Source organism: Gorilla gorilla, chromosome 1 (genome assembly GCF_029281585.2).
Source record: "Gorilla gorilla gorilla isolate KB3781 chromosome 1, NHGRI_mGorGor1-v2.1_pri, whole genome shotgun sequence".
Classification (NCBI taxonomy): domain Eukaryota; kingdom Metazoa; phylum Chordata; class Mammalia; order Primates; family Hominidae; genus Gorilla; species Gorilla gorilla.
Window position 1 is genome coordinate 36,136,253 of NC_073224.2, and position 26,882 is coordinate 36,163,134.

General features: G+C 37.5%; 2 protein-coding genes across 5 annotated transcripts in view; one reads left to right on the forward strand and one right to left on the reverse strand.

Annotated features, from left to right (window-relative positions):
• TAF1A (TATA-box binding protein associated factor, RNA polymerase I subunit A) overlaps positions 1-15,011 on the reverse strand; it is a 35,146-nt gene extending 20,135 nt beyond the window's left edge. Inside the window, exons 1-5 of one of the 4 annotated variants that reach the window (XM_055379100.2) lie at positions 14,805-15,011; positions 13,521-13,643; positions 9,190-9,359; positions 4,824-4,937; positions 2,509-2,707 (exon numbers count right to left, since the gene is read on the reverse strand). In XM_055379100.2, coding sequence (XP_055235075.1) covers positions 2,509-2,707; positions 4,824-4,937; positions 9,190-9,359; positions 13,521-13,641 — 604 coding nt within the window. In that variant the 5' untranslated portion in view covers positions 13,642-13,643; positions 14,805-15,011. Of the gene's footprint in view, positions 1-2,508; positions 2,708-4,823; positions 4,956-9,189; positions 9,360-13,520; positions 13,644-14,804 lie in introns of those variants that run through there. The other 3 variants (XM_055379103.2, XM_055379113.2, XM_055379108.2) reach the window with 3 other exon arrangements.
• A 5-nt stretch (positions 15,012-15,016) lies between these two features.
• The window catches only part of MIA3 (MIA SH3 domain ER export factor 3), a 76,284-nt gene continuing 64,418 nt past the window's right edge, over positions 15,017-26,882 (forward strand). The window contains exons 1-2 of the mRNA XM_055379058.2: positions 15,017-15,485; positions 17,256-17,505. Coding sequence (XP_055235033.2) covers position 17,505 — 1 coding nt within the window. The 5' untranslated portion in view covers positions 15,017-15,485; positions 17,256-17,504. The remainder of the gene's footprint in view (positions 15,486-17,255; positions 17,506-26,882) is intronic.

Below are 26,882 nucleotides of genomic sequence, written 5' to 3' on the forward strand. Positions count from 1 at the left end.
TGTGTTTCTTAATCTGGGTGGTGGTTATGTGAATGTCCATTTTAAATTTATTCATTATATCTCACATTTGTTTTATATGCTTTTTCTGTATCTATTTCTCAATCTTAAAGGTTTACAAAGAAAGTTACTCAAGTCTTTCAAAAATAGCTATTAGAAGCACAAGATACTGCAAACCAAACAGAGGCACTGGTATCTTTTTCCCAGTGGATCAGTTAAATACATATCAACATGAACTTAGAAATGAGGTGATAGGAAAGTAGGTAAGACATGATATGGAAAAAATTTTTTTTAAAAAAAGGGCTGGGCATGGTGGTTCACGCCTGTAATCCTAGCAGTTTGGAAGGCCGAGGCAGGAGGATTGCTTGAGCCCAGGGGTTCAAGACCAGCCTGAGCAACACAGTAAGACCCCATCTTCACAAAAAAAAAATTTGATGGTGCACACCTGTAGTCCCAGGTCCTTGGGAGGCTGAGGTGGGAGGATCACTTGAGCCCAGGAGGCCGAGGCTGCAATGAGCCGTGATCACACCACTGCACTCCAGCCTGACAGCAAGAGACTCCAGACTGAGACAGCAAGACTCTGTCTCAAAGAGAAAGAGACAGATCCCTGAGTATAAATTGGGTTTGAATTTATTATAGAAGGAGGTTCCTAGTCACCAAGTGCATCAATCCCAACCAAGACAGAGCCATGCACAGCAGCAAGAAAGTCCCAAGCTGACTCCAAGTACAAGTTCACATGGTAAGTGCCCATGAGTTTGGTTATAAAGAACTAGTCCTAACTTTTTTCCTCGTTAAATAGACACTTGAGGTGAATGATCATCTAAGAGCTCTACATATTATCCCATCATCATCTATTGTTGCTACAGAACTGTCAGCTACGGAAAGGTACTGAATCATCTATCCACAAGAGTAACATTACAAATGTGATGTTCCAACAGCTTTAATCATCAGATATTTGCTTGAGTTTTACCTAACCATGTATAAGAAGAAAAGTAAATACTGACTTTAAAACTAATCTAATCAATGAGTAAGTTTTGAAAAAGAAATATTACACCAGAAAATATGACAAGACTAACAAAAGAAATAGAGGAATATTACATCAAACATTGATTAGTCTAAATGGGAAGACATCTGGACTAATAAAATACACATGAAAAAACTTAGCACAATTAGAAAGCAAGAGATGAATAGCCAAATGATTCAGGCTGAACATGCAGCTGATATATTAAGTTTAAGGTGTAAGAATGAGGGGTTGGGACAGCGATCCAATGAGTCTTGAAGAGTAGAGAGCATTCTAGAAGAGGAGACTCTACAAAGGCCTCACAAGATTATCGTGATGAAGAGAGCATTTCAGAGTATCTTGAAAGAAGAGGGCAGGGAATCGAAATTAGTGAAACTACATGCCCAGAGACCAAGGAAATACCACTTATCACATAAGGATAATAAGGAAATACTGCTTACCACATAAGAAGTGATAAATACTAGGACTAAGATATGGAGGAGGATGAAAACAGAAAGGGGTTAATCCTAGAGATTAGGTTAATCTCGAGGATTATCCCCTACGGAGAAACAATACAAGGCAAGCGAATTGCAAAGAATCATACAGCTCCAATGAATGCAAATCTGGGCATAAATGAAGATGATAACACCATTGAAGGTTAAGAGAAGGGGAATCAGTTTGAGAACTGAATGGTCAACTTCTGGTATAGTCAATAAATCAAGAAAATTGTCCATTATAACCTTTACACAAAAATGAAATGACCATCTTGACCTATTCTTTAAACATATTATTCTGAGAAATAACATTACAAAGTAAATTAAACTCCATTCTAGGCACACAGGAAGAAACGTTTATTATATGTAATAATGACTGCTGAAGAAAATCTGTAGCCTTTCTTAGAAATTGGCAAAGACTTTCTTCTTGACCAAACTCCAGCCAGGCTCCTCTGAGCTCTCTTCTGGACTAGGCCTCAAACTTGGCCAATAAATACTTGAACATAGTTTCTAGAACACTAACATAGTTTCTAACAGCTCAAGGCCACATCCCCAGGATGACCCAGCCCCTCTTGAAATGTTTACCTGGGAAAACTCCAGAAGAATTTACTGGTGGTTCTGCCTTCTGCTTTTTAAGCTCCCCACCCCCACCCTTTACAACCCCAAGTCACCTCCATAGAAATTGGAATGGAGTTTAGCTCTTCCTCCTGTCAGTAGTTACTGAATCAAACCTGTCTCCACTGCTCTAATGTCTGGCTGTGTTTATCCTGGACTAAATCACATTCAAAAGAGCAATGAACCTAAAATGATCATGAACTTAATTATGAACCATCTAATTTATGACTGAAACTTTTTATATATCAGAAATATTATAAAGGATCAAGAATTTTAAATCCATAAAAAGTCTGTTCTCCGTAATATCTGGATGAAGTCAATAGGGAAATTACTAGATTACTCTTTAAGATCCCTCTGCCCCTCAGTCTCATCACAAGAAAAAGTTTACCTGTATTCACTCACCAAGCTTTGACAATTCCATCTTCTTTTCAGACCAGGTATAATACTGTAAAAGCCCTTTATAGGCCTGAATAAGGTTGATTAATATTTCCCGGGAAGACGTATTTTCACCATGTCTCCATGTCTCTGCCTCACTCAGATTTCTCTTAGCATCTTTAAGCATTCCATGATGCAGAAGGTATAATGCATGTTGTAAGGAGATCTGCAAAAATAATAAGGGCACACCGCCATTTAAGCCATTAGATAACCATTAGTCAAAAAGCTCAGTAAATATATAATACATGCTGGGCAAAGACCTTGGTAGGATACAAATAACTTGACATGGAAAATTTTGATGTTGGGTACAATCTGGCAAAGAAGTAAGACATAGGAAACAATTAACACTATGTAAATATGAGCTAAATTATGTAAACTTACAAACAAAAGACAGTGTGATATAGTGGGGAAAAAAGAGGATTTGAAGATGGAGTGTCTTGGTTCATACACCACTTAAAAAATAAATAAACCTGGGTAAATTATTCACTCTTTGTGAGTCTCATTTGTTTTACGGAACATTACTGTCCCTTCAGAAGGGTGTTTTCAAGATTAAATGAGATAATACTTGCAAATCACCTAATAGTTTGGCTCATAGCAGACATTCAACAAATATTACTATTTTATACATGTTATATAAGCTTAGAGAAAATATCTTAATAAGGGATGCTGAAGAATGGCTTCAGTTCAGATGGAGAGGAAAGTGTATCCCTGATACAGGAGAAGCAGGAAGAAAAATTACACAAAGAATGAGTATTACAAAAAGGGAAGACATTAAAGAGGAGAATAATGAGAACTACAATTAATCATATGGGTAGAGCCAAAGTACTGCAATAATTTGTCAACTGGCCTCTCCATTCCTGTCTCCCTACAATCCATCTTTCAAGTGGCTACCAAAGAAATCTCATCTTGTTAGTCATTTGCATAAACTCCTTCAATGGCTCCCACTGACTACAGAATTAAAATCCAAGTTCCTTGGGTATGGCACACAGGGCCCAGCCTACTTCCCCCAACTTCTACCCAAGTGATTTTTAGAGTAACTAAATTATTGGATGTAGGGCTTTTAAACTCTTTATAAACCCCGCCATGCGGGGCTGCCCTTTCCCCTAATCTGCCTAGTGAATGGCCAATTGCTTTTGCAAACTTATCTCAAGTATCACTTTCATTCTTTTCCTGATTCCCCTACCCATTAAATCCCAACCCTCTCTAGTTCCAGAGAACTGGCCATTTTCTCCTTTATCTTCTCACCATTTGTTACATTTCTACTATGGTACCCATAACACTTCATTCCATTTACATGATCTTCCTCTACTATAAGAACCATGTCTAGCACATTGCCTGGTAAGCGGCAATAAGTGTTTTTAAAATTATTAACAACAAAAAAATGTTTTATTATCTATCCTAATTATCACTCTCAGACTCTTATTGAGAAATGAGGTTCCCTTTCAGTTTCTTTACTTCAACTGAGTAGATTCTATGAGCCAAAAGGGACCTAACCAACAGTTTAATCTTCACACTCCCTCCCCAATCAAATGGCTATCCAGTTTAGACCTGAAAAAAGAGACGCAGAGCACACATTAGGGTAGGCCATTCCCATTTCCAATTGTTTAGTTAGAAAGCTTTTTCTTAAGTAGAACCGTAAACTGCCCCCATTTAATTTCCACTCACAGTATACCTGGTCTACCAGAGAACAAAATCATAAGAGCATCTGGCACATAAATAGACACTCAAAACATTTTTTTAAAGCAAAGCATTTACAAACCTGTATTGAAAAAGTGCTCTTTGAGACAAAAACATAGAGAGGGAGATACAATATTTTGAAAATGTCTCAATCTTTTTGGATAAGACTTTTACAAAAGGATATATGAACTTGGAGGTGAAGATTCCACCTAAACATTAGGAGTATTAAAATATTTTCACGTACTTAAATTCCCAACTTGTTTAGCTCTTTCCTTTTCTAAACACCAACTCTAAGCTCAAGTGACTTCAGCAAACATTTTAGAATCTGGCCCATCATCATACCACTGCAATCTCTGAATAACTGGTTTTGGCAGCCAGAAGAAATATACAAAGAAAAGGAATTTTTAGTCAGAGAACACAGGAGGCGCCTGAAAATCAAGAAGTAAATGGTTCTCATAACGCTCTTTTCTTTCAGTTTCTCTTATTTATCCAGAATGTCTTATCCTTGTCCCACATTTTTTAGGTTAACTACCTTATCACTGACACAAGCAATTAAAAAAAAACAGAATACTGCAAGTGTAAATTCACAAAGTCCATATTCTCACCTTTAAATAATTCATGACGCCAATATTTTTCATCCGGTCAGCAAAAGTATTGAAACTCTCCATGTTGCTTTTGGGATGATAAAATAGAATTTGACTTCCGAGCTTCCAAATAATCTGTCAAAGCAGAAATTACTGCCAAAATGTAAAATTTTTGCCTTAACCAATTTCTGTCTAAGATATTGTTTTCCTGATTACAACATTAATAACCTGTGACTCCTTTTCCTAGAGACCACTACCGTCAACATTTTACTCTACTTTGCCATGTAAAATTAATACTACTTCCTTATGTGATAAAATAGTTTTAACCTTTCAAATTTCTATTAAAATATCAGATAGTATAATAGCATCATTATTAATTTAGTAGTTTAAAGAAAGTAGGCAGTTAAGATACATATTTAATATAAAATGTTTAATTGGTATGGAAGGAAGAATATTAAAGTCAGAAAATTTGGGTTCTAATAATATTGGCTTCTTCATTGGTCTCAGCCTCATCTTCATCATCTGCAAAATGAGGGCAACAAACTTCACATTTCCTGAGAGCCCATCAAATTCTACAACTATTGACTACATTTATTCTATATTTAGAATGCCAATTTAAGAATTTTGATTAGCTATGGACAAATCTTAATAAAAAAATATTTTATCCTCAGATCACCAAAACTTTGGCGGCAGAACTTGGAGCTCTTTTTTCATGAGAGCAAATCTCTATTTCGCTAACCTCAATTTAAAGTAATCAATAATACCAACTTCAAAGTAAATTAAACTGAACTGTAAATCAATTATTTCTATGAACATACATATTGGTTATATGTGGATACACACACTATCACTGCTATAGTTATATATGATACACATATTATCATTTGGTATAATGATCCTCATCTTCCCAACGCAGAGATATCAAGATTTCATTTGTAGAATATCACACTGTAGTATTTGGGAGCTTAAAGAAAACCTGGGTCTTGGATCACCTACCACCAGGGATGGGTAAATGCAGGTGGGAAAAAAAAGCAGGAAAAAAAAAAAGAAAACTTTGAGATTATTATAGCTATTCTCACCACCAGTGTACACAATAATTACATGGGACATCTGTTAAAAATAGATATTCTGGGCCAGGCGCGGTGGCTTACACCTATAATCCCAGGATTTTGGGAGGCCGAGACGGGCGGATCACGAGGTCAGGAGATTGAGACCATCGTGGCTAACACGGTGAAACCCCATCTCTACTAAAAATACAAAAAATTAGCCAGGCGTCGTGGCGGCAGGCGGAGCTTGCAGCGAGCCGAGATCGTGCCACTGCACTCCAGCCTGGGTGACAAAGTGAGTGAGACTCCATCTCAAAAAATAAAAAAATAAAAATAAAAGATACTCTGACTCAATAGACAGGGGTGGAGTAAAGGAATTTATACTTTGAATGAAAGCCCTAGGTGATCCAAAGAGAGCCAAAGAAGTGCTCAAAAACCACTGATCCAATTCCTTCATTTTACAAAACAAAATCTGGACAACAAGAGGCTGTAACATGTTCAATGTTTTACAGGTGTATGTAACTTAAGTCCATAAATTAAATTTTCGATGAATGGTTAAACTTTTTTTTCAGCTTCTTTTTTTTTTTTTTTTTTTGCTCTAGAAGATAACTAATTGATGCAATGGTGACTGTGTTAGTAAAACCTATGAGACACTCATGTCAAGTTATTTGTGGGTAAACTGTCTTTTACCGAAGAAATTTAGCAGTATATGCCAGGCACTGTTTTAACCCTGCCCTGTGAAATTTACATTCTATGAAGAGAGACAAACAATAACCAAGAAATATAATTAAATTGTCAAGTGTTAGAGGAAAAGAATGCAGCAGGACAAGGAGATCAGGAGTGCCATTCAGAAAGTGCAGGTTGCAGTTGGAGTAAGGCAATTGCAATTTTAAATAGTCAAAGTAGGCCTCAATGAAAAGGGGCCTTGAAGGAGGGTAGCTGCAGTGATAGCTGAAGAAAGAGCTTTCCAAGAACTGGTTAAGGCAAAGGCAATCAGTCAGGAATATGCCTGGCCCATTCAAGTAAGAACAAGGAGATCAGTGAGGGTGGAAAAGAAAAAACAGGCAGGATAATACAGGTTGAGTATCCCTTATCTGAAATCGTTGGAACCAGAAATGTTTCAGACTTGAAATTTTTTCCGCTTTTTAAATATTTGTATATACATAATGAGACTGGGGATAGGACCAAAGGCTAAACATGAAATTCACTTATGTTTCATATACACCTATACACATAGCCTGAAGGTAATTTTATATAATATTCTTAAAATTTTGTGCATGAAACAAAATTTGTATACATTGAACCATTAGAAAGCAAAGGTGTCACTATCTCATGTCAGTAATGAAAAAGCTTTGAAGCATTCTGGTTTTCACATTTTTGAATTCGGAATGCTCCACCTGTTTCAGGAGATGAAGTCAGAGAGGTCAAACAAGGAAAGGAAGTGAGCACATCACATAGGAATTTATAGGCAATTATGACTTTGGCTTTTACTGAATGAAATGGAAAGCTATTACAGTGTTTTCAGCAGAGGAGTGACATGATCTGATATGTTTTAAAAAGCTCACTCTGAATCATTCGTCATTAGAGAAATGCAAATCATAACCAGGATGATGCCACTTCACAACCACAAGGATGACTATTATCAGTAAGACAGGACAATAACAAAATATTGGCAAGGATTAGAGAAATTAGAAGCCTCAGATATTGCTGGTGAGAATATAAATGGTATGGCCACTTTGGAAAACAGTCTGGCAGTTCCTCAAGAGGCTAAACATAGTGTTACCATATGAACAGCAATTCCACTCCCAGGTGTAGACCCAGGAGAAATTAAAACAAACGTCCACACAAAAACCTGTACACAAATGTTCGCAGAAGCATTATTTCCAATAACCGAAAAGCAAAAACAACCTAAGTGTCTAACAACTGATAAATGGACAAATAAAACATGGTATTTCCATATGACAGATTATTTGGCAATAAAAGTAATGAAGTACTTATACATGCTACAACATGGATAAACCATGAAAACATTATGCCAAGTGAAAGAAACCATTTACAAAAGGCCACATATTGTACAAAACCACTTATATGAAATGTCCAGAATAGAAAATAGATTAGGCTGGGCACAGTGGCTCACGCTTGCAATACCAGCACTTTGGGGAGGCCGAGGTGGACAGATCACTTGAGGCCAGGAGTTCAAGACCTGCCTGGCCAACAGAGTGAAACCCAGTCTCCACTAAAAATACAAAAAACTAGATAGGTGTGGTGGTGCATGCCTGTAATCCCAGCCACCCAAGAGGCTGAGGTACAAGAATCACTTGAACACAGGAGCTGGAGGTTGCAGTGAGCAGAGATCATGCCACTGCACTCCAGCCTGGGCGACAGAGCAAGACTCTGTTTCAAAACAAAACAAAAAAAGAAAAAGAAAGTAATAGATTAGTGGCTGCCAGTGTCCGGCAGCTGTGAGGAGGAATGGGGAAAGACTGCAAGTGGGTACAGGGTTTTGGTTTCATGGGAGAAAAAAAAGGTTCTAAATTTAGAGTGTGGTAATGGTTGGTTGCACAACTCTGTAAATGTATGAAAATACATTGAATTGTACAATTTAAGTGGGTGATGGCGTATAAACAACGTCTTGATAAAATGAAAAAAAAAAGGATCACGCTAGTTGGAAAAAGAGAACTCTTTCAAAAAGTTTTGCTGAAAGAGAGTAAAACAATGAAGCATAGTCTATGGGGGAAGTTTGGGTCAAGAGATGATTTTAAGATAGAATAGGCTGGGCATGGTGGCTCACACCTGTAATCCCAGCACTTTGGGAGGCCGAGGCAGGCGGATCACGAAGTCAAGAGATTGAGACCATCCTGGCCAACCTGGTGAAACCCCGTCTCTACCAAAATACAAAAAATTAGCCGGGCGTGGTGGTACACGCCTGTAGTCCCAGCTACTCAGGAGGCTGAGGCAGGGGAATCACTTGAACCCAGGAGGTAAGAGATTGCAGTGAGCCGAGATCGCGCTACTTCACTCCAGCCTGGCGACAGAGCAAGACTCCGTCTCAAAAAAAAAAAAAAAAGATAGAATAACAAAATTTTTACATGATGATGGGAAACATCCATAAAGAGGGGGGAAAAGGAAGAATTATTGGAATGAACATTTTAGTCTCCTTTAAAATAAGAGGTAAAAAGAAGTGTGCAAAAAAGGTCCCAATACAAACTCTCCACTCAAAAGTAGTTTTAGTAGCTTTTAGCAAAATCACTGAGATTCTGTAAAAGCTACTGTAGGTGAAGCTGTAGGCATAAACTTCTGGGAATCTATCATTTCTTCCAGCAAACTCAAATTGTATTTACCTCAGGTGCAGCCTGCCTTTTGTAGCTATCTGAATCTTCCAAGGTCTGAAAATAACTGTACATGTATTCTGCAGCTTGCTGCCATTGGTGCTTCAGCAGAGCTTCTTGGATAAAACTTAAACAAGCACTTGTTGTCTGAGCAAAATCCTTCCTCCTTTTCCCTCCAATGGCTATAAAAACGAAAAAGAAGAGAGTTTTTATCCAAGTGGCTCCAGTTCAACTATTCAAAAAACTTACTTCTGATAAGAAGTTTTAACAAGTAAACAGTAGGCATTACTTGACCCGGCCCATTCCCAGTACCAAAGCCAGCTTCACTTGAAACAAACCCTTCTACATTATATTAATTATTTTTAGCAGATAAAAACATTTCTAATTTGATGTTTTGGGGCTACTAGAGTCACCAGATCCTTTAAATCTGATTCAATCATCCTTTCATCCTTGTACTAAATAATTTGGGGAGAATCTCTCAAACAGGCCCCCAAAAGCACAGTCCCAGGTATTTAGAATGGGTAAAATGCCAGGGTCATTCTAGGCAAACATGGTCTTTATTACCTACCCATGTTCTGCAAACTCCAAGTGGGCTTTTATTTTTTAAGGACCAAATTCCTAGTAACTCAATGATATTATATACAAATGAGATTAAAACAGTTGCAAAAATTAGCATTTATATCTCTAAAGTATTGGCAATCCCAATGTTAAGAACATTTGGGCTGAGATACAGTGCTATTATATGAATGACTAGTTACATTGCTACATCTTCTTATCTTCCCACGTAACTATGAGACCCCTCTAGTCCAGCTGGGTAATTGTACCCCAGTAAGTACACAAAGACCAACAGGTACTTTACAAAGATACTTTTAAAACAATTAACTTGCAGATATTTGATTTCCTTACATACTCTTTCCACAAGTTAATCTCCTAGACAGCTGTGCCTACGTAGTCAAAGCTTCACAATCAAAATCATTACATACTATCTGAAGATGAAAACACAGGTGTTGAAAAAGTAAATAACTCTAACATCTCCTTTTGCAAGTTAGGCAATTCCCAATTCTTTGCTCATCAAAACTGCAGAACAACGTAATTTTTTACAATAAATCATTATGCAATTTTTCATCAATAATTTAGAAAAAATTCCAGGACCTGATACACGGCTATAATTAAACTCCATTCACTGCCATCTACTTACTTATGTGACTAAGGTTTCTCAGAATTTATGTCAATTAAAAAAATATAGCAGAATCAATGCTAAATGTTTTCTCATTCTAGAAATACATAAAAGTCACCCACAAATACATAAAAAATTGGGGAAAAGTTTTAGATAACTTTATTTAAAAAAAAAAAAAAAAGAGTCTTGCTCTGTCACCCAGGCTGGACCGCACTAGCACAATCATAGCTCACCATAGCCTCGACCTCCTGGGTTCAAGTGATCCTTCCTTTTGGCCTCCCAAAGTGCTGGGATTATGAGCATGAGCCACCACACCTGGCCAACAACACTTTTAATACATGTCATATTGATCAGCTGTGTACAACTATTAATGATAGCAATGTCTCAACCTAGAAAAAGTTTTAATTCTTAAAACTTACAGAATATAAACAAAAAAAGTATAAATATTGATACATACTTTTATTGCAAGAAGTACAACAAAAAGGAACATAAAATGTCCATCTATTAAAAGCTTGCTCATAATTTTTTTTTAAATGAATAATGCAAGGTATTAAAACCCTATGCCATTCCTGTGCTATTTGGACTCCATCACATATAAAGTAATATATAGTCATTTAAAAATACCAACATGCTGGAAATTATATCTCTTGCAAATATTAAACATACAATAAAATTTTTTCAGATGATTCCTTAAAACTATGCAAGGTAGTGCTCAATTTTTCAGAAAAAAGTAGGGGATACAAAAGTTAAAAGTTTGAAGACTACTGTGCTAGACTAGTGTTCTCAGACTTTTGAATGTACATACAAATCATGTGGGGACCTGCCCTTGTTACTCAATGTGGTCCTGGCATGCAGCAGAAGTATCACCTGGAATCTCATTGCAACTACAGAGTACTATGCCCAGCTCTCTCAATCAGAAGCTGCATTTTATAAGATCTACACCAAAGCTGCTCAGCATCAGTGGCAATACCAGCCAGCTAGCCTAGGAAACTGACAAAACACCTCGTCCTTAAAACATCCTTTATTTACCTAAAGGAGAGAACTGTTCCCAGGCTAAGCTCCCTTCTATCGCTCAAGCTTTCACAACTGAGATTATAAATCGACTTTAGATAACTATACCTAAATGCTTGGAAAATACTTTTGTCTTCCAACCTAGCCTAGCTACCTCAAGAAAAGTTCTCCTCTCATTTCACTCTTTATGAGCAAAAGATAGTCTTACTTGATCCTGATGACTTTAAGAAAAAAAAAATTGTCAAGGAAAACACATTTTTACATGGAATAGAGATGTACAATAAAGAACTAGTGTCATCAATCTAACTTCTAATATGCTACTCAAAGAATCTGGAAACTTATCAATCTGTCAACAAATATTTTTTGGGCACCACTGTGTCCCAAGCACTATCGCAGGTACTCATCATACAGCTTCAATCCAGACTGGCCCTGTCTTCAAAGTTTTTATTCTAAGGGGGTTGCTGGGCATGCCCTTCAAAATGCCAAAAGATATCTACCAGCATAAAAAATAAATAGAGCAATTGTTAGGCAATTTTGTTTTCCTATTATGGTTAATTACCAGCACAATGTCAATATTAATTGCAAGTATTTTCTCATTGCAGACCAAAAGTATTTTCGGTTTAACAGGCTATCCATGACATATAAAATATTCCTAAGCATGTAAATTTTGGTCTTTGGTCTTAAACCTATCTGCTTGCAGACTGACTCAGACTTTCTATAGAACACTGGTAACAGAAACATACCCAAGTATGACTTAACTATAGGAAATTTAAATTACTAGTTTGTTCCCTACCAGGGATGCGGTAGCACTACCTCTGAAGTATCATTCATTCAAATCTGCCTTAAGCCATGTGCATTAATCTAGCAAAAATAAAATGAGGAGAGGAAAGGCACTATTATTTTTCAACACTCATTATGCATGAGATACTACGCTAGGTACTTTACATATATTGTCTCATTTTAAAAAATGCATCTCAGTCGTTAAAAGTGTAAGCTTTGAGATCAGACAAACCTGGATTTGACTCCTGATACCACTTAAGAGTTTAATGTCTTTGAGATTCAGTTTCATCCTACCTAAACTGCCTAGCACAAAAATTTATTGAGAATTTACTGAGATCATTAAATGGGATGATACTTAGATCAAAAGAAAAAAATGGAAGCGAAATTTTAGGAGCCAAGGAATCTCTGTCAAGGGGAGAAAAGGCTGGGCAAAAAAACACATATTTAAGGGCAGTAAGTAAAATGCTGGTTCAAATGTAATCCCAGGACTATACCACTCAATATGCCAGCATACAGATAATAGCTTATTTATACTTATATTAAATATATTCTTATAGGGAATTTATCCCATAGAAAAACATACTTGCATTTATATTAGATAAAAATGGGGGAAATTTTATCCCATAAAAAACATGCTTGCATTTACATTAGATAAAAATGGGGGAAAATGCTCTTTTATCTAGGCCGGGTGCAGTGGCTCACGCCTGTAATCCCACCACTTTGGGAGGCTGAGGTGGGCAGGTCACTTGAGGTCAAGAGTTCAAGAACAGCCTGCCCAACATGGTGAAACCCTGTCTCTATTAAAAATACAAAAACTAGCCAGGCGTGGTGGCTGGTACCTGTAATCTCAGTTACTCGGGAGGCTGAGTAGAATCACTTGAACCTGGGAGGCAGAGGTTGCAGTGAGCCAAGATCTAGCCACTGCACTCCAGCGTGGGCAACAGAGCAAGACTCTGTCTCAAAAAAAAAAAAAATCTATTACACGATCAATTCTATTCGAAATAATTTCAATGCAATTCAACAGCAACTTCTTGAACATGTTTTCAAGAAAACATCCTAGGCATGTTTTCCTCAATGGCAGAGACCATATCTTCATCTATGACTCCCCAATATTTAATCAATGCCAGAGATAAAAGTGCTCAGTAAGTATTACTGGAAAAAATGTGTATCTAGCATAATACAGACTATCTATTATTAATCCAAGGGCAAAGAATTCTAAAAGAAAAAAGATTTTTTTTTGGCTTTTAGCCAAAAAACCCTCCACATATTCCTCTTGAAAATTAAACCAGCCTGGTTATTCATTTTGTATCCCTATTGAATCTTACCACCTTCTTACATTAAAGTTAAAATGGCTCAATGTTATTATTTTACTTACCCACAGTTTCTACGTATGTTTGAAGCCAAGGAAAATGCATTCCTGCACCACTGAGCACAGATGTTTCCACTTCTTCATCATCTGTCACAGGCCCTTTTAATTCTTCACTGAAATCACTCATACCTATTACAAGATGAGATATCAGTTACTTTCTGTACATCTTAATCCACAGTCTTCTGAGTTGTACAGAAAAACGGCTATCTTTTTATCTAATAAATATAATTTGATTAGCAAAATGCATTATGCCTGTCAGCTCTTTTAAAGTAAAAAATGAATTTAACTATGTCAGCAACAGCCAAAATGAATGATCCATTAAAGACCGAACCACTAATGTTTCAAGTCCATGTAAAGATAAATAAGATACTGCCCCTCTAATTTAAAAAATCTCAAGTCTAGACGAAGAAACAGCAAAACGTATAATAACAAAACAATATGAAAAGTACAATAAGAATAGTAGTAGCAGCTAATATTTATTAGGCCCTTACTATGCACTAGAAGTATAAATTATCTAATTTAATCCCCACAGCAATCCTGAGGTGGGTACTATTACTTTCTTCCATGTTAAGGTTGAAAAAACTGAGGGGCTTAGTGAAATGACGGAACCTGCCTAACATCACAAAAAAAGGTGAGGACGATATTCTAGGAAATAGAACACCAAACTACTTGGCATGACTAGAATTCGAGGTGTGTGTGGAGGAGGGGTGCGGAAGGTGAGAAACGAACCTAGAAAAATCATCATAAGCCAAGGTGAGTTTGGACTTACTCCTAAAGATGCTCAGGGCCCCTTCCTCATTCCCCATATGAAATAGAGTATTAGTGCCCCTGATACTACCTCCAAATTTCCCCTATTTCCCCTCTTCAATCCTACAGCACTACTCTAGTTCAAGACCCCTTCAAACAGTGCCTAGATTACTGCATTAGCTTTCTAAACAATTACCCTGGCTCAGATTTTGCATCTCTGCATTACACCCAGAGTAAACCTTCTAAAATCAAAGCATGTGGCTAGGAGTATGAATTATAAGTAACAACTGAATTTGAATCCGACCCATCACGTGTTTTCAGGAGTAGTTACACAAATCCTCCCTTTCCAAACCCTCAAAAACCCAAATTGGTGACCCGCAGTTGCCACGGCAACCAAGGCTTCTCTATCCCCTTCTCTCGTTTTCAGACCCCAAGGGTTTCAGGTATTAGGAGGAAATATCAGGAGAACATGGATGAATCCTGACACACCCCTTCCCGTTCCATTTAAACGCAGGAACCACGGGCGATATCTGCGGCACTTACCCGCCTAAATTTAGAGCTCCTCAGTAAAGCTAAACTCAGTCTCCGACTCCGGCCCACGTGAAGAAATTCCCACCGGAAGACGGGTTAGGAGAGCTTTATATGAGCAGGCGCTAAACCCGGTTTAGGTATTCAGGCAGCGCGCGGCCCGGCTCGTAACTCCTCCTGCGGCAGCAGGCGTATTGTTGGCCTCGCCTCGACCCCGGAAGTGACTTCTGGAAGTGACCCAGGAAGTGACAGTGAGCTGCCTCTCTGCGATTGGTTTTGCCCGAGTTTTATTTTTGTCTGTCTCAGCTAGGAAGTGGGAGACTTTCATTTAAAATGGAAATTGGGGCGAGGGGTTGGCGGCTGGGCGAAGGGAGCATTCAAAAGCGTAGAATGTCACTTTACCCGAGAAATTCACTACGATGGGCCATTGGTTTCTGCTCGGCTCGCAGGCGCACTGCACGAGTGGAGGCGTGGCTAGTGGCTGTGATGAGATAAATCCATGCATAGCCTTTTCATTGCGAGCTTGAAAGTTCTTTTCTATTACAGTTTTAGCTTTAGGTTTAATTGGTTCGACTGCCTTCTCCACAATTTGGGCGAGAATTTCCTTTGCCTTCTTAGCAAAAGTTGTTCTGCTGACCCGTCTGGGTCAACTTTCATGAGGGACATTGAGACAAACAAATGAAATATGGGTCAAAGGTAAGATGGTTAAACCGTGTGAAATGAGAGACAGTTGAGGGGTTCTAGGGAAGATGATCCCGGAAAAGGACTGCAGGCCCGTGGAAACGCAGTGTGCTTCTCCAATATTTGGAGGGCTGATCCGTGAAAGAAGGATCAGACCCTTTTTCTTAGCAGCAGAGAACAGAACTGGGACTAATAAGTGAAAGGTAAAGGGAGGCTGCTTTCAAGTCACAGCAAGAAAGAATTTTGTCCACAAATGAGGATGCACAAATATAGCATAGGCTCCCCCAGGAATCACTGAGTTTCCTCTGTGTAGGTGAACAGTTTGAGTAGAATCGGAGTATCGGAGAGGAAATTAAAGGGTCTAGTAAGAGTTTGAGGCCGGGCGCGGTGGCTCATGCCTGTAATCCCAGCCCTTTGGGAGGCCGAGGCAGGCGGAAAGTTTGAGCTCAGGAGTTCGAAACCAGCCTAGTCAACATGATGAAACCCCGTCCCTACAAAATAAAAATAAAATAAAATAAGCTGGGGTGATGATGCATGCCTCTAGTCCCAGCTACTCGGGAGGATGAGGTGGGAGGATCACCTGAGCCCAGGGAGGTCGAGGCTGCAGTGAGCTGTGATCACGCTACTGCACTCCAGCCTGGGCGACAGAATGAGACCCTGTCAAAAAAAATTTTGTACATGGATTCCTTAAAATGCTACAAATAGTTGATTCTATGTTGTCTTCTGCATAAAACAATATGCAGTAGTTAAGGACTTGCAAGAAAAGTTCTTTCTGCTGCTCTCTCTGTCATTAGTTCTTGAGTCCTCACTCAAGCTTGTGCTCTAACTCTACAGGCAGGGCTAACATAAATTATGCGTAGTCCAGGAGACCACACACAAAATAACATACATAATCATTACTTTCTTGTCTAGAGGCTTAGTCTGGCTACTTTTCTCCCATTGGCTTGAGGTGTAAATTCACCAAAACCAGCCCAGAAATGATTTTACATGGCTAAAAGTTTATGTTCTCCCGAAAATGAGGAAGAGCTTTCAGATTTTCCTTGAAGTTCTCAAACACCTCTAAGGAGCACTAGGAAACAATGGGAATAACTTAATGTGCCCTACCTATGCTTTTTCTTTCCCATGCTGCAATTCTGACAGAAAATGTGATGGAGAGAAGAGATAAAAAAAAATCAACTAGATCACATCCAATAGCATAAACAAGAAGGAAGGAGAGAAGGTTGCCGTGGCAGGCATCTGTAGTCCCAGCTACTCCAGAGGCTGAGGCAGGAAGATTGCTGAGCTCAAAAGTTCAATTCCATCCTGGGCAACATAGCAAGACCATGTCTCAAAAAAAAAAAAGGCATGACAAATATGAAAACATAAAGCATGCAAAGACTTTTCTAGATTTCAATCTATAAGAAAACATGTCCTAAGAAAAAGATGTTCTTACAATTACTTTGTGCTACAGAGCAACTTAATATGGTGATGAATTATGTTGTTTTTAAAGTTGCAAACTGTCATTTAAGGAATTTTATTTCCATGAACGCTTCTTGTGCAATCTATTAAAGAACAAACTTCACACAGCCAAACAGTTGAAGAGACCTCATCATAAATAGACTATCCTATATCACAGCTAACGAGAATAAAAAAGGAATGTGGCATGAAAGCATAAAAATAAAAATATCTCAGCTAATAATATAGAGAAAACCAAAATACATGGGCTAGAATTCCACCCCAGGGACTGTATCCTCAAAGACACAGCTTTTTCTTCCTTTTTCTTTTTTTTTTCTTTTCATGTTTCAGTACTCTGAGCAGCTACAAAAAGAAGACCAGTCTATCCTGCTGGAGACAGTGGCCACGTGAAGAAAGAGCTTTTGGAGTATGAAAGACCACATGGAAAGAGAGGCCACATGGAACCAACAGTCAGCATCTTGGTTTCGGACACATGAAGAAATTCATCTCAGACTGTGTATCCTAAATCAGGCACTTGCTGAATCCAACTACATGAGTGAGACCAGTTGACACCACATGGAGCAGACGTGAGCTGTTCTCAGTGAGTCCTACACAAATTCCTGACTCACAACACTGTGAGCAATAAAATGGTTGTTATTTTAAGCCACTGAAGTTTGCAGTGATTTCTTACATAGGAATAGATAAATGAAACACAAACATTGATCATTTGCATCTTCTATCTTTTTTATGACTAGTCTTATTGGAAATTACCAGTTTATTTCTGCCATGGTTAGAAAACAAACTCTGAAATTTTGATACTTTAAAATTTTTTTGAGACTTACTGTGCCCAGAATATAGTCTATCTTGGTGAATGTTCTGTGAGCACTAGACAAGAAAATGTATTCTGTAGTTATTGAGCATTGTGTCCATCAATGTCAACGTGATTAAGGTGGTTAATAGTTGTCTTCAGATCTTCTATATTGTATTGATTGTTTTGTGTGTAGTGTTGCTATTAATTATTGATACAGGAGTGTAAAACTTAAACTATGGCTGTGAATTTGCCACTTACTTTAGTTTTGTCAGCTTTTCTTTTGCATTTTTGAAGCTCTGTTATTGGGCATATAAACATTTATGGTTCGTGTGTCTTCCTGATGAATTGACCATTTTATCATTATGAAATGTCTTTATTGCTGATAACACTCCTTATCTTGAAGTCTAATTCATCCGGTATTAGTATAGCCACTGCAGCCTTCCTAGCTTACTGTTTACTGGTATATCTTTATCCAACTTGTTACTTTCAAGCTGTGTTTTTTTAATTTAATGTGCTTCTCTTATAGACAACAGATAGTTGAGTTTGTCTATCATTTTGCTATTTGTTTTCGATTTGTCCCATTTAGTTTTGTGTTCCTTTGTTCTTTACTTCCTGCTTTCTTTTGGGTTAATTAATGTTTTTGTATTTCATCTTAATTCCTCTGTTGGCTTTAACTGTATCTTTTTGCATTATTGCTTTACAGTGTTTCTGAGAATTATGATATACATTCTTAACTTATCACAGCCTTAGAGTTAAAATTATGATACTTCATGTAAAATAAAAGAGCCTTGAAATAGTAAAGTTCTGCTTACTACCTCCCCAAGTCCTTTGTGCTTTGTTGTCATATATATCATATCTATGCACATTGTTATTTTTGCCTTAGTCATATGTATTTCAAAGAAATTAAGAGAAGAAAAGTATATATTACCTTTTGTGTATTTACCTACATTTTGCTATTTCCAGTTCTTTTCATTCCTTCCTGTTTGTGGTGAATTATCTTTAAAAATAGCTGTCAAAAAGTATTCACATTCTTGTATGTGCATGTTGCTTCTCCCTTTAAGAAATAGAATCAGCTGGGCATGGTGGCTCACGTCTGTAATCCCAACAATTTGGGAGGTCAGGGCGGGTGGATCACAAGGTCAGGAGTTCAAGACCAACCTGGACAACATGGTGAAACCCTGTCTCTACTGAAAATACAAAAAAAAAAAAAAATTTAGCTGGGCGTGGTGGCACATACCTGTAATCCCAGCTACTCAGGAGGCTGAGGCAGGAGAATCACTTGAACTTGAGAAGCGGAGGTTGCAGGGAGCCAAGATTGCGCCATTGCACTCCAGCCTGGGTGACAGAGCGAGATTCTGTCTCAAAAAAAAAAAAAAGAAATAAGAAATAAAGTCTGTGTTCCCACCCCTTGAATCTGGGCTGGTCTTTTAACTTTGATGAACAAAACATGGTGAAAATGATGTCATACCAATTCTAGGCCTAGCCCCTAAGAAGCCATACACCTTTACTTTTATCCTCTAGAAAGCTGGCCAACAGATAAGTAAGTTTAGGGTAGATTACTAAAGAATGAAAAACATTTCAGCCAACCATCCCAACCATTTCAGCCACACAGCTGAACTACCAGACATGTGAATGAAGCTAGTTTGGAAGTTCCAGCCCTGGCTAAGCATCCGGCTGAATGCAGCCACCTGAGTGACCCCAGCCAATAATATCCAGAGCAGGAGAATCATCCAGGTAAGCAAAGCTATAGAATAGGGAGAAATAATAAATGATTATTATTTTAAATTACTAAATATATTACATCAAAAGAATAACTAAAACATTACAGATTTCAGTTTCCATCTGGTATGTCATCATCTTTCATCCTGAAGAATTTTTTTTTAGCATTGCTTACAGTGGAGGTCTATTGGTGTAGAATTTTCTGTTTTTATTTATCTGAAAATGTCTATTCTGCCTTCAGTTTTGAAGGATTCTTTAGATATAGGATTCTGGATTGGCAGTTTTTGTCCATCAGCACTTTAAACCCTCTGATGATTTTAACTTCTTGTTTTTGATGAGAAGTCAGCTATCACTTTATTATTTTTGTCCATGTGTAATGTATTATGTTTCTCAGACTGCCTGCAAAACTTTTCTTTCCCAATACTTGGTTATTTGCAGTTTGACCATAATGTGTCTAGGTGTGATTTTCTCTGTAATTAGACTATTTGGCATTCACTGAGTTTCCTAGATTTGTCCATTTCTTTTATGATAATTTGAGATATTTTCAGCCATTATTGTCTTAAATATTTTTTTCTGTGCAATTATGCTTCTGCTCCCCTTCTGGGACTCCAATTATATGTATGTAAGACCACTGCATATTGCTATGTACCAAGACTCAATTAATTTTTTACCTGAGCTTTAGACTGAATACTTTTATATCATCAAGTTAACTTTTTGTTGTTTTTGCAGTGTCCAATCTACTGATAAGCCCATATTGTGAATTTTTAAATTCAAATTCTATACTTCTTAGTTCTTGAAATACGTCTTTTTTAAAAAAAGGTTTTCATTTATATGCTGATATCCCCTGTTTATTATGACTCTATTCCTTTAAGTCCTTGAAAGTATTTATAAAAGCTAGATTAATTTTTTTTTCTGCTAATCCCAACATCTGGATCATCTCACAGACTTTTTTAATAGACTGCATGTTCTCTTATTCACATCTGTCTCTGTGGATATCTGATAAAATTTAATTGTATGCTGGACATTTGTAGGTGATAATTATAGGGAATCTGGATTATGTTGGCTTGTTTAAACGATATTATGTTTTGTGTGGCATGCAGCTTAATTAGTGGTGGATTCTTTGGGTCATGTCAAATTTGGTATTATTCATTTTCAGTATGAGTCTTATTTGGTTTTAAATTTAGTCCTAGCATATTCCCCTTACTCTTTTGTGTGATTCTTTCTCCTAAGACTTGGTTCTGGATCTCAATTAAGTGCTCAAGGTATTAGTGAAGTTGCTGCACTGCTGGGCTGGAAATCTAATGTCTTCCAGCACTGCATGACCTTTAGTATCACTCTTCAGCCTTCCACCTACAGCAGGCAAGCTCTGCTAAGTCTTGCAAGGTCTCGCTTGGCACATCTGTATCGCCAGTGAATTTCCATACAGGCTTTTAGTATTACCCCCTTCTCTCTCTCTCTCTCTCTCTCTCTCTCTCTCTCTCTCTCTCTCTCTCTCGCTCCCTCCCCCCACCTTTCTCCTCTGTCTCTTTAGCTCTCCTCTCTCTCTGTCTCTCGGTCTCTCTCTCTCTCGCACACACAGACACACACACACGCACACACACACACATACACAGAGAGAGAGAGAGAACTCAGATATTCTAGCCTACAAAATTTCAGCCATTCCAACAACCTTGAACTCTGATAATTTCCTCCTCAACTCAGCAAGGCCACCCCTTTACTTAAGTTTCTCCTTCCTGATTATGGAGTTCACCTGTGTGTTTTGCTCTCATGGATCAGTCATGTGCTGCCTGTTTATCAATGCCTGAAAACAGTTGCTTTAAGTAGTTTTTCTAGTTTCTTACTCTTTTGTGACAGGAAGGCAAGTCCAGTACCAGGTAACTCAGTCATGGTTCAAAGTGAACGTACTAACTTCCTTATATACTTTTCCATCATTCGTGATGGAGACACTCATTAAACAGGGCAAATTATAGAGAAACTCTGTAGTGTCTCTTTTAATGTCCGTGGAAACCAAAATCAGGTGAAGGAGTAAACCCAACATGGGTCTATGAAAAATAAGCTGGCCAAAATTTGTGAGGTAATGTGACTTAAATGATCATATGTTTTACCAATAGTTTTCTGAGCATGAAATCCACAATAACTAGAAAAATAAACGTTAATAGATGGACTCAAAACTTTTTACTGCAATCCAATATACAGTCTTTTATGATACTTTATATATTAGATGATAGTTCTGAAATTATTATAAAATGCTAGTGAACATAACAGATTAAAGCATTCTTTCCAACTATTTTGAAAACCATTGTCATTTTCTACAACCCAAAGATTAGATACACCTTAAAATGCCCTAGAAAAGACATTTCTTAAACCTCAACAAAATGAACTTCATTCGTTGTTTTTCACCTTTGACGTGACACCGTGCCAAGATTTCTAGCCCTGTATGGAGGAGACGTTGGTCCCAACAATTAGCAGTTCCTTGATCCCATTTCATACAACCCATTCTAGCAATAAAAAAAGAAAAAATGCACATGTATTCTGCTGACATTTCATTTACAATCTATATCAGGAGTCAGCAAACATTTTCTGTAGATACAGAGAATAAATATTTTAGATTTACCTGTCATACAGTCTTTGTCATAACCACTCTGCTGTTATATAGCATTAAAATAGCCACAGACAATATGTAAATGAATGAGCATGTCTGTGTTCTATTGAAACTTTGTTTACAAAAACAGATGTGAGGCTGGATTTAGCTCGTGGGCCATAGTTTGCTAACCATTGCTCTGGAGTACCTATAAATGTTTATGCTCACAATAGAGGTTTGGTTGTGCTATATATCTAAATATGTATATATATACATATATACATAAATATAATTTTAAAGATACATAGCCATATTGGTGGTGATTTTTGTGTCCAAAAAGAGATTCACTAAAAAAATTACTGATGTCATCATGCATCTCCATCATTATGACGGTCATTAACTCTACATTGCTTCTTCTGCAATCTCTAACATACAATTAGTAGATGTCAATGCTAGAAGTGAGTTTGCTGTTCTGTAGTGAAGGGCACTGATTATAATGGGGTAAATGAGATCAACCATCATGAATTGATACATATTTATTTAATTTCAATTTCAATTGTCATTCTAATGACTATGTACTACGTCTCAACCTATATTCCCTAGGTCCTAATTGAGAAACATGTGCTTTAATTGAAGAAAAAGTCCTTCACATCCATTCCAAATAGGTCAAATTGTATCCATGGTTCAACTATTAACGCACACACACACACTAACAATAGAACTCATTAAGGTGTAAATTCGAGGTAAGATAGTGCAGAAGAGGGAATAAATGTGGGAATATGGAAGTAGAACAATATAAGACCCCTTTTGTGTTCTTTTTTTAACTTTTATTTTCGTTTCAGTGGGTACATGTGCAGGTTTGTTATATAGGTAAATTGTGTGTCCCAGAGGTTTGGTGCACAGATTATTTCAACACCCAACTAATAAATAAGCATAGTACCTGATAGGTAATTTTTCAATCCTCATTCTACTTCCACCCTCCACCCTCAAGTAGCCCCTGGTGTTCTTAATTTGTGCCCATGTGTACTCAATGTTTAGCTGCCATTTATGAGTGAGAACATACAGTAATTGGTTTTCTGTTTCTGCATTAGTTAGCTTAGGGTAATGGCCTCCAGCTCTATCCATGTTGCTGCAAAGAACATGATCTCATTCTTTCTTATGGCTGCATAGTATTCCGTGGTCTTCCATGGTATTCCATTTTCTTATCCACCCTACCATTGTATAAGTATTCCCTTTTCTCTGTGACCTCACCAGCATCTGTTATTTTTTGACTTTTTAATAATAGATAGGATCCCTTTTGGAGGTCAGGAAATATAAATTCAGAAGTGTGAGACATCCTTTAAGGTGATGTTAGCTTTAAATGAAAAAAAAAATTGTGAAGCAAAGTCACTTGAATCTAGAAAGACTTGAGTTTCTTTGGGTTTTAGTGTTTTTGTTTTTACATTGATCTTACAATCTTTTCCTTTTTGCTGGTAAAAGAAACTACAGAAAACAGAATATTTACAACCACAGGTGCTTTGTTAACGATCAAATTTTAAGAAAAGTCTCAAGCAGTGCATCTCATACTGGGAGGGTGGTATCATTCCCACCAAGGGGGGTTTGGAAATGCATGGGAGCAATTTTTATTTTGCTACCATGACTAGGGATGCTACGAAAAGTTCATGGCCAGGGCATGGATGTTACACATTTGCACAAATAACATGCTCTGGTCCTTTACCTAACTGTAACTGTGTTTTCCTACAGTTCTGTCTAAAGGGATAAGGGCTTTCCTGAAGTCACATTATTTTCTTATCCATTTAAATGCAATGTTTAATTATTTTGTGTGTCATGAATAGTAAATGTGTTCAAGATAATTATGAGAAGCGATAAAAGCATGACTAGTATAGGAGCTTAATGATGGCTTCTAGCTTATACTTTTTAATGGAAGACTTCACATTCATCTGAAATGATGATAAAATCCTCAGATGTCCCAAAAAATATCTCAACCTCTGATTGCAAACCAAAAACTAAGGTTTTTCAGATAGCCATCATCATTCTTTCTCTCTTCTGCAGAAGTTCCAAGAGAGCTTGGCCAGAAATATTTTAAATACTAAATGCAAGTTGAAGCTTTGCTTTTCTTTAAAAATAGTGTATGGAAAATAATGTACAAATATATAGTGTGAATCTGGTGTTAATTTCCAATCCCTACTTTCTAGAGCTGTGGCTGTCTTTAAATGTGCCTAGTCTGCATTGAAATGTGCAGTAAATGTAAAATACACTTCAGATTTCAAAGACTCCATGTGAAATAAAGACTGTAAAAGATCTCATAATTTTTATATTGATAATGAGTTGAAATGATAATTTGCATAGATTTGGTTAAATAGAACATATTATTAAAATTAAGATCACCTATTTTGTTTTACTTTTTTAAATGTGACTTCTAGAAAATTCAAATTGCATATGTAGCTAACACATTTCTATTGGACAGCATTGTTCTAGGGAATCAGTGAGAAATAAGCGAAAGCAGGTCGTGTTTAGATGCTGTATTGAATCATTCTGGTTGGATGTCATTCACTGATCCTCTTATGTATTCCACACCATTTCACATTCCACATGGATTTAGATAGCAGTGAACTTCCATACCAATTACAGAGTACTCTTATTTTTTCTGTGTCAGTTGATCAGTATCCACACTTGAGTATAGTTTTCGTAATGGTACTTATGTTCCTGTTTCTAATTTTATCCTACATGTATCAATTAAAACGCTGAAGATTCAGGAGGTTTGTCTCAATGTATGATCTATAACAAATCAGCTGTGATTGTATGATATTCTCAGAAATCTATTTTCTCCTTCTCAGTTCTCAGTGTCTCCTCTAGAATGCAGTTTCAATCTTCCAACCACAGCTTGGGAGGCTGTTCCAGTCTTGCTGACTTTTAGTAAGAAGAAAACAGTTTCCAGTGAAAGTACTATCTAAAAATGTCTCCTTTGTGTAGAAGTGGTTTGCCATCAAACAATTCTTCTTGCATCATCAAACATCTCTTGACTGTAGCAGCTTGCAATTTTGCTATGTAATTATTTATATAACATAAGTGGACAATCTTTTTATATAGTATCTGATTACCTTCTCAAAGAAACACTATAAAGTTTTGACTTTAGCCCCAATTTTCTAGAAGAGAGATCTGAGACTCAGAAAAGCTAATGGCTTGCCTATAGTCACACAATTAGACTTCTGATTCCTAGCCAATGCTTTTGACTCTATTCCCTGCCTCCACTGTTGCCCTGGTAGGGAAGTAATTTATATCTGAAAATTACATGGAAAAGCCAAACTGTGGAAATTGAGTTGTACAGGCCACACCCTGGAATCTGTTGTACATTTGTTTCAAAGCACCAAATATTTGACTTCTGTGGAAATGGTGCCAAGGTAAATTAGGTGGAACCGGAAACAGGAACTTGCATATATGTCTGTATATTAGTAGCAATTTGAAATGTTTGAGTTTCTTTCTTTGTACAATAGAAATTGGAATAATATTTGCCATGACTAGACAAATAGTACAGGCTGATAGACCTTATATTATAGATGACTCATTCCCAATAGATCATACCCTTTGACGTGACTTTTTAGTTGTTGGGAGGGATTTTTCCCTATTAACCATGCCCAACACAAACTTCTGTTCTTACTGGCTTTCAGAACAAGATACTTGCTTAAATTTCCCTGCAGTTATATGCTCCCTTTACTTAAAATCTGGTAGCTTTCTGTATTTTATTCTATTAAATCTAAATCCTCATGCTTGATTTTCAAGAGCTCTCAATAATCTGACCCATCCTAGCCACCCAAACTTGTCTCCACTTTTTTTTTTCTTTTTCTTTTTCTTTTTCTTTTTTTTCTTTTTGAGATGGAGCCTCACTCTGTCACTCAGGCTGGAATGTAGTGGCGCGATCTCGGCTCACTGTAACCTCTGTCTCCTGGGTTCAAGCGATTCTCCTGCCTCAGCCACCACCTGGGCTAATTTTTTGTATTTTTGGTAGAGACTGGGTTTCACCGTGTTGGCCAGGCTGGTCTTGAACTCCTGATCTCAGGTGATCCACCCGCCTCGGCCTCCCAAAGTATTGGGATTACAGGTGTGAGCCACCACACCCAGCCTGTCTGCCACTTTTCTAATAGAACTCTTTCACTCTAGTAAGTTTAGGTCTCTGTACCGTACTTTAAACAAATTGCTTTCTGCTACTGCTGTGTCTTTTCCTATCTTGTTTTCTTCATTTGCCCTGTCCTCTCTGTTTAGAATCTAAATTCTATGTATTCACTAAGGCTCAGTTCAAATTCCTCCACCATCACTTACTTTCCTCCTTCTTTTAACTCGTTAGTGCTTATAATTTGTAGTAAAACACATCTGAGCACTTACTGTGTGGCAGGACAGGGTTCTTCGATGCCCCACCCACTTATTCTTACTGAGAGAAGTAACTGGTATTAGCAAGAGAGGCTTGTTTATCTTTTAGGAGTTCCCACTCTGAAGAATATGGATGAGGATTCAGAGTCATCCTCCACCCTCAGGGATGGAGCCAAATTTAGGGCTCCCTGGGTACAGGCATAAAGGTGGACCCATCTTCTAGACACTGGCCAAACACACACAAAAAGCGAGAACTCGCAGAAGAGGGAAGAAAGGAAAGAGACGTCATGACGCCCAGCAGGAAATGAGATTTTGCAGGCTGACCTGATAGAATAAAGAAATGTATGTTTGTTATCATTTTTCTGATTCACTGTATTGTGACCAATCATAGTGTTTTTATTTTTACTAAGACCTTTACCAGGATTTACTTGGTTTGTAACTCTTAAGTTACCTTTAAGGATAGTTGAATTTTATCTCTTTCTGTCTAACTTAAAAATTTTCA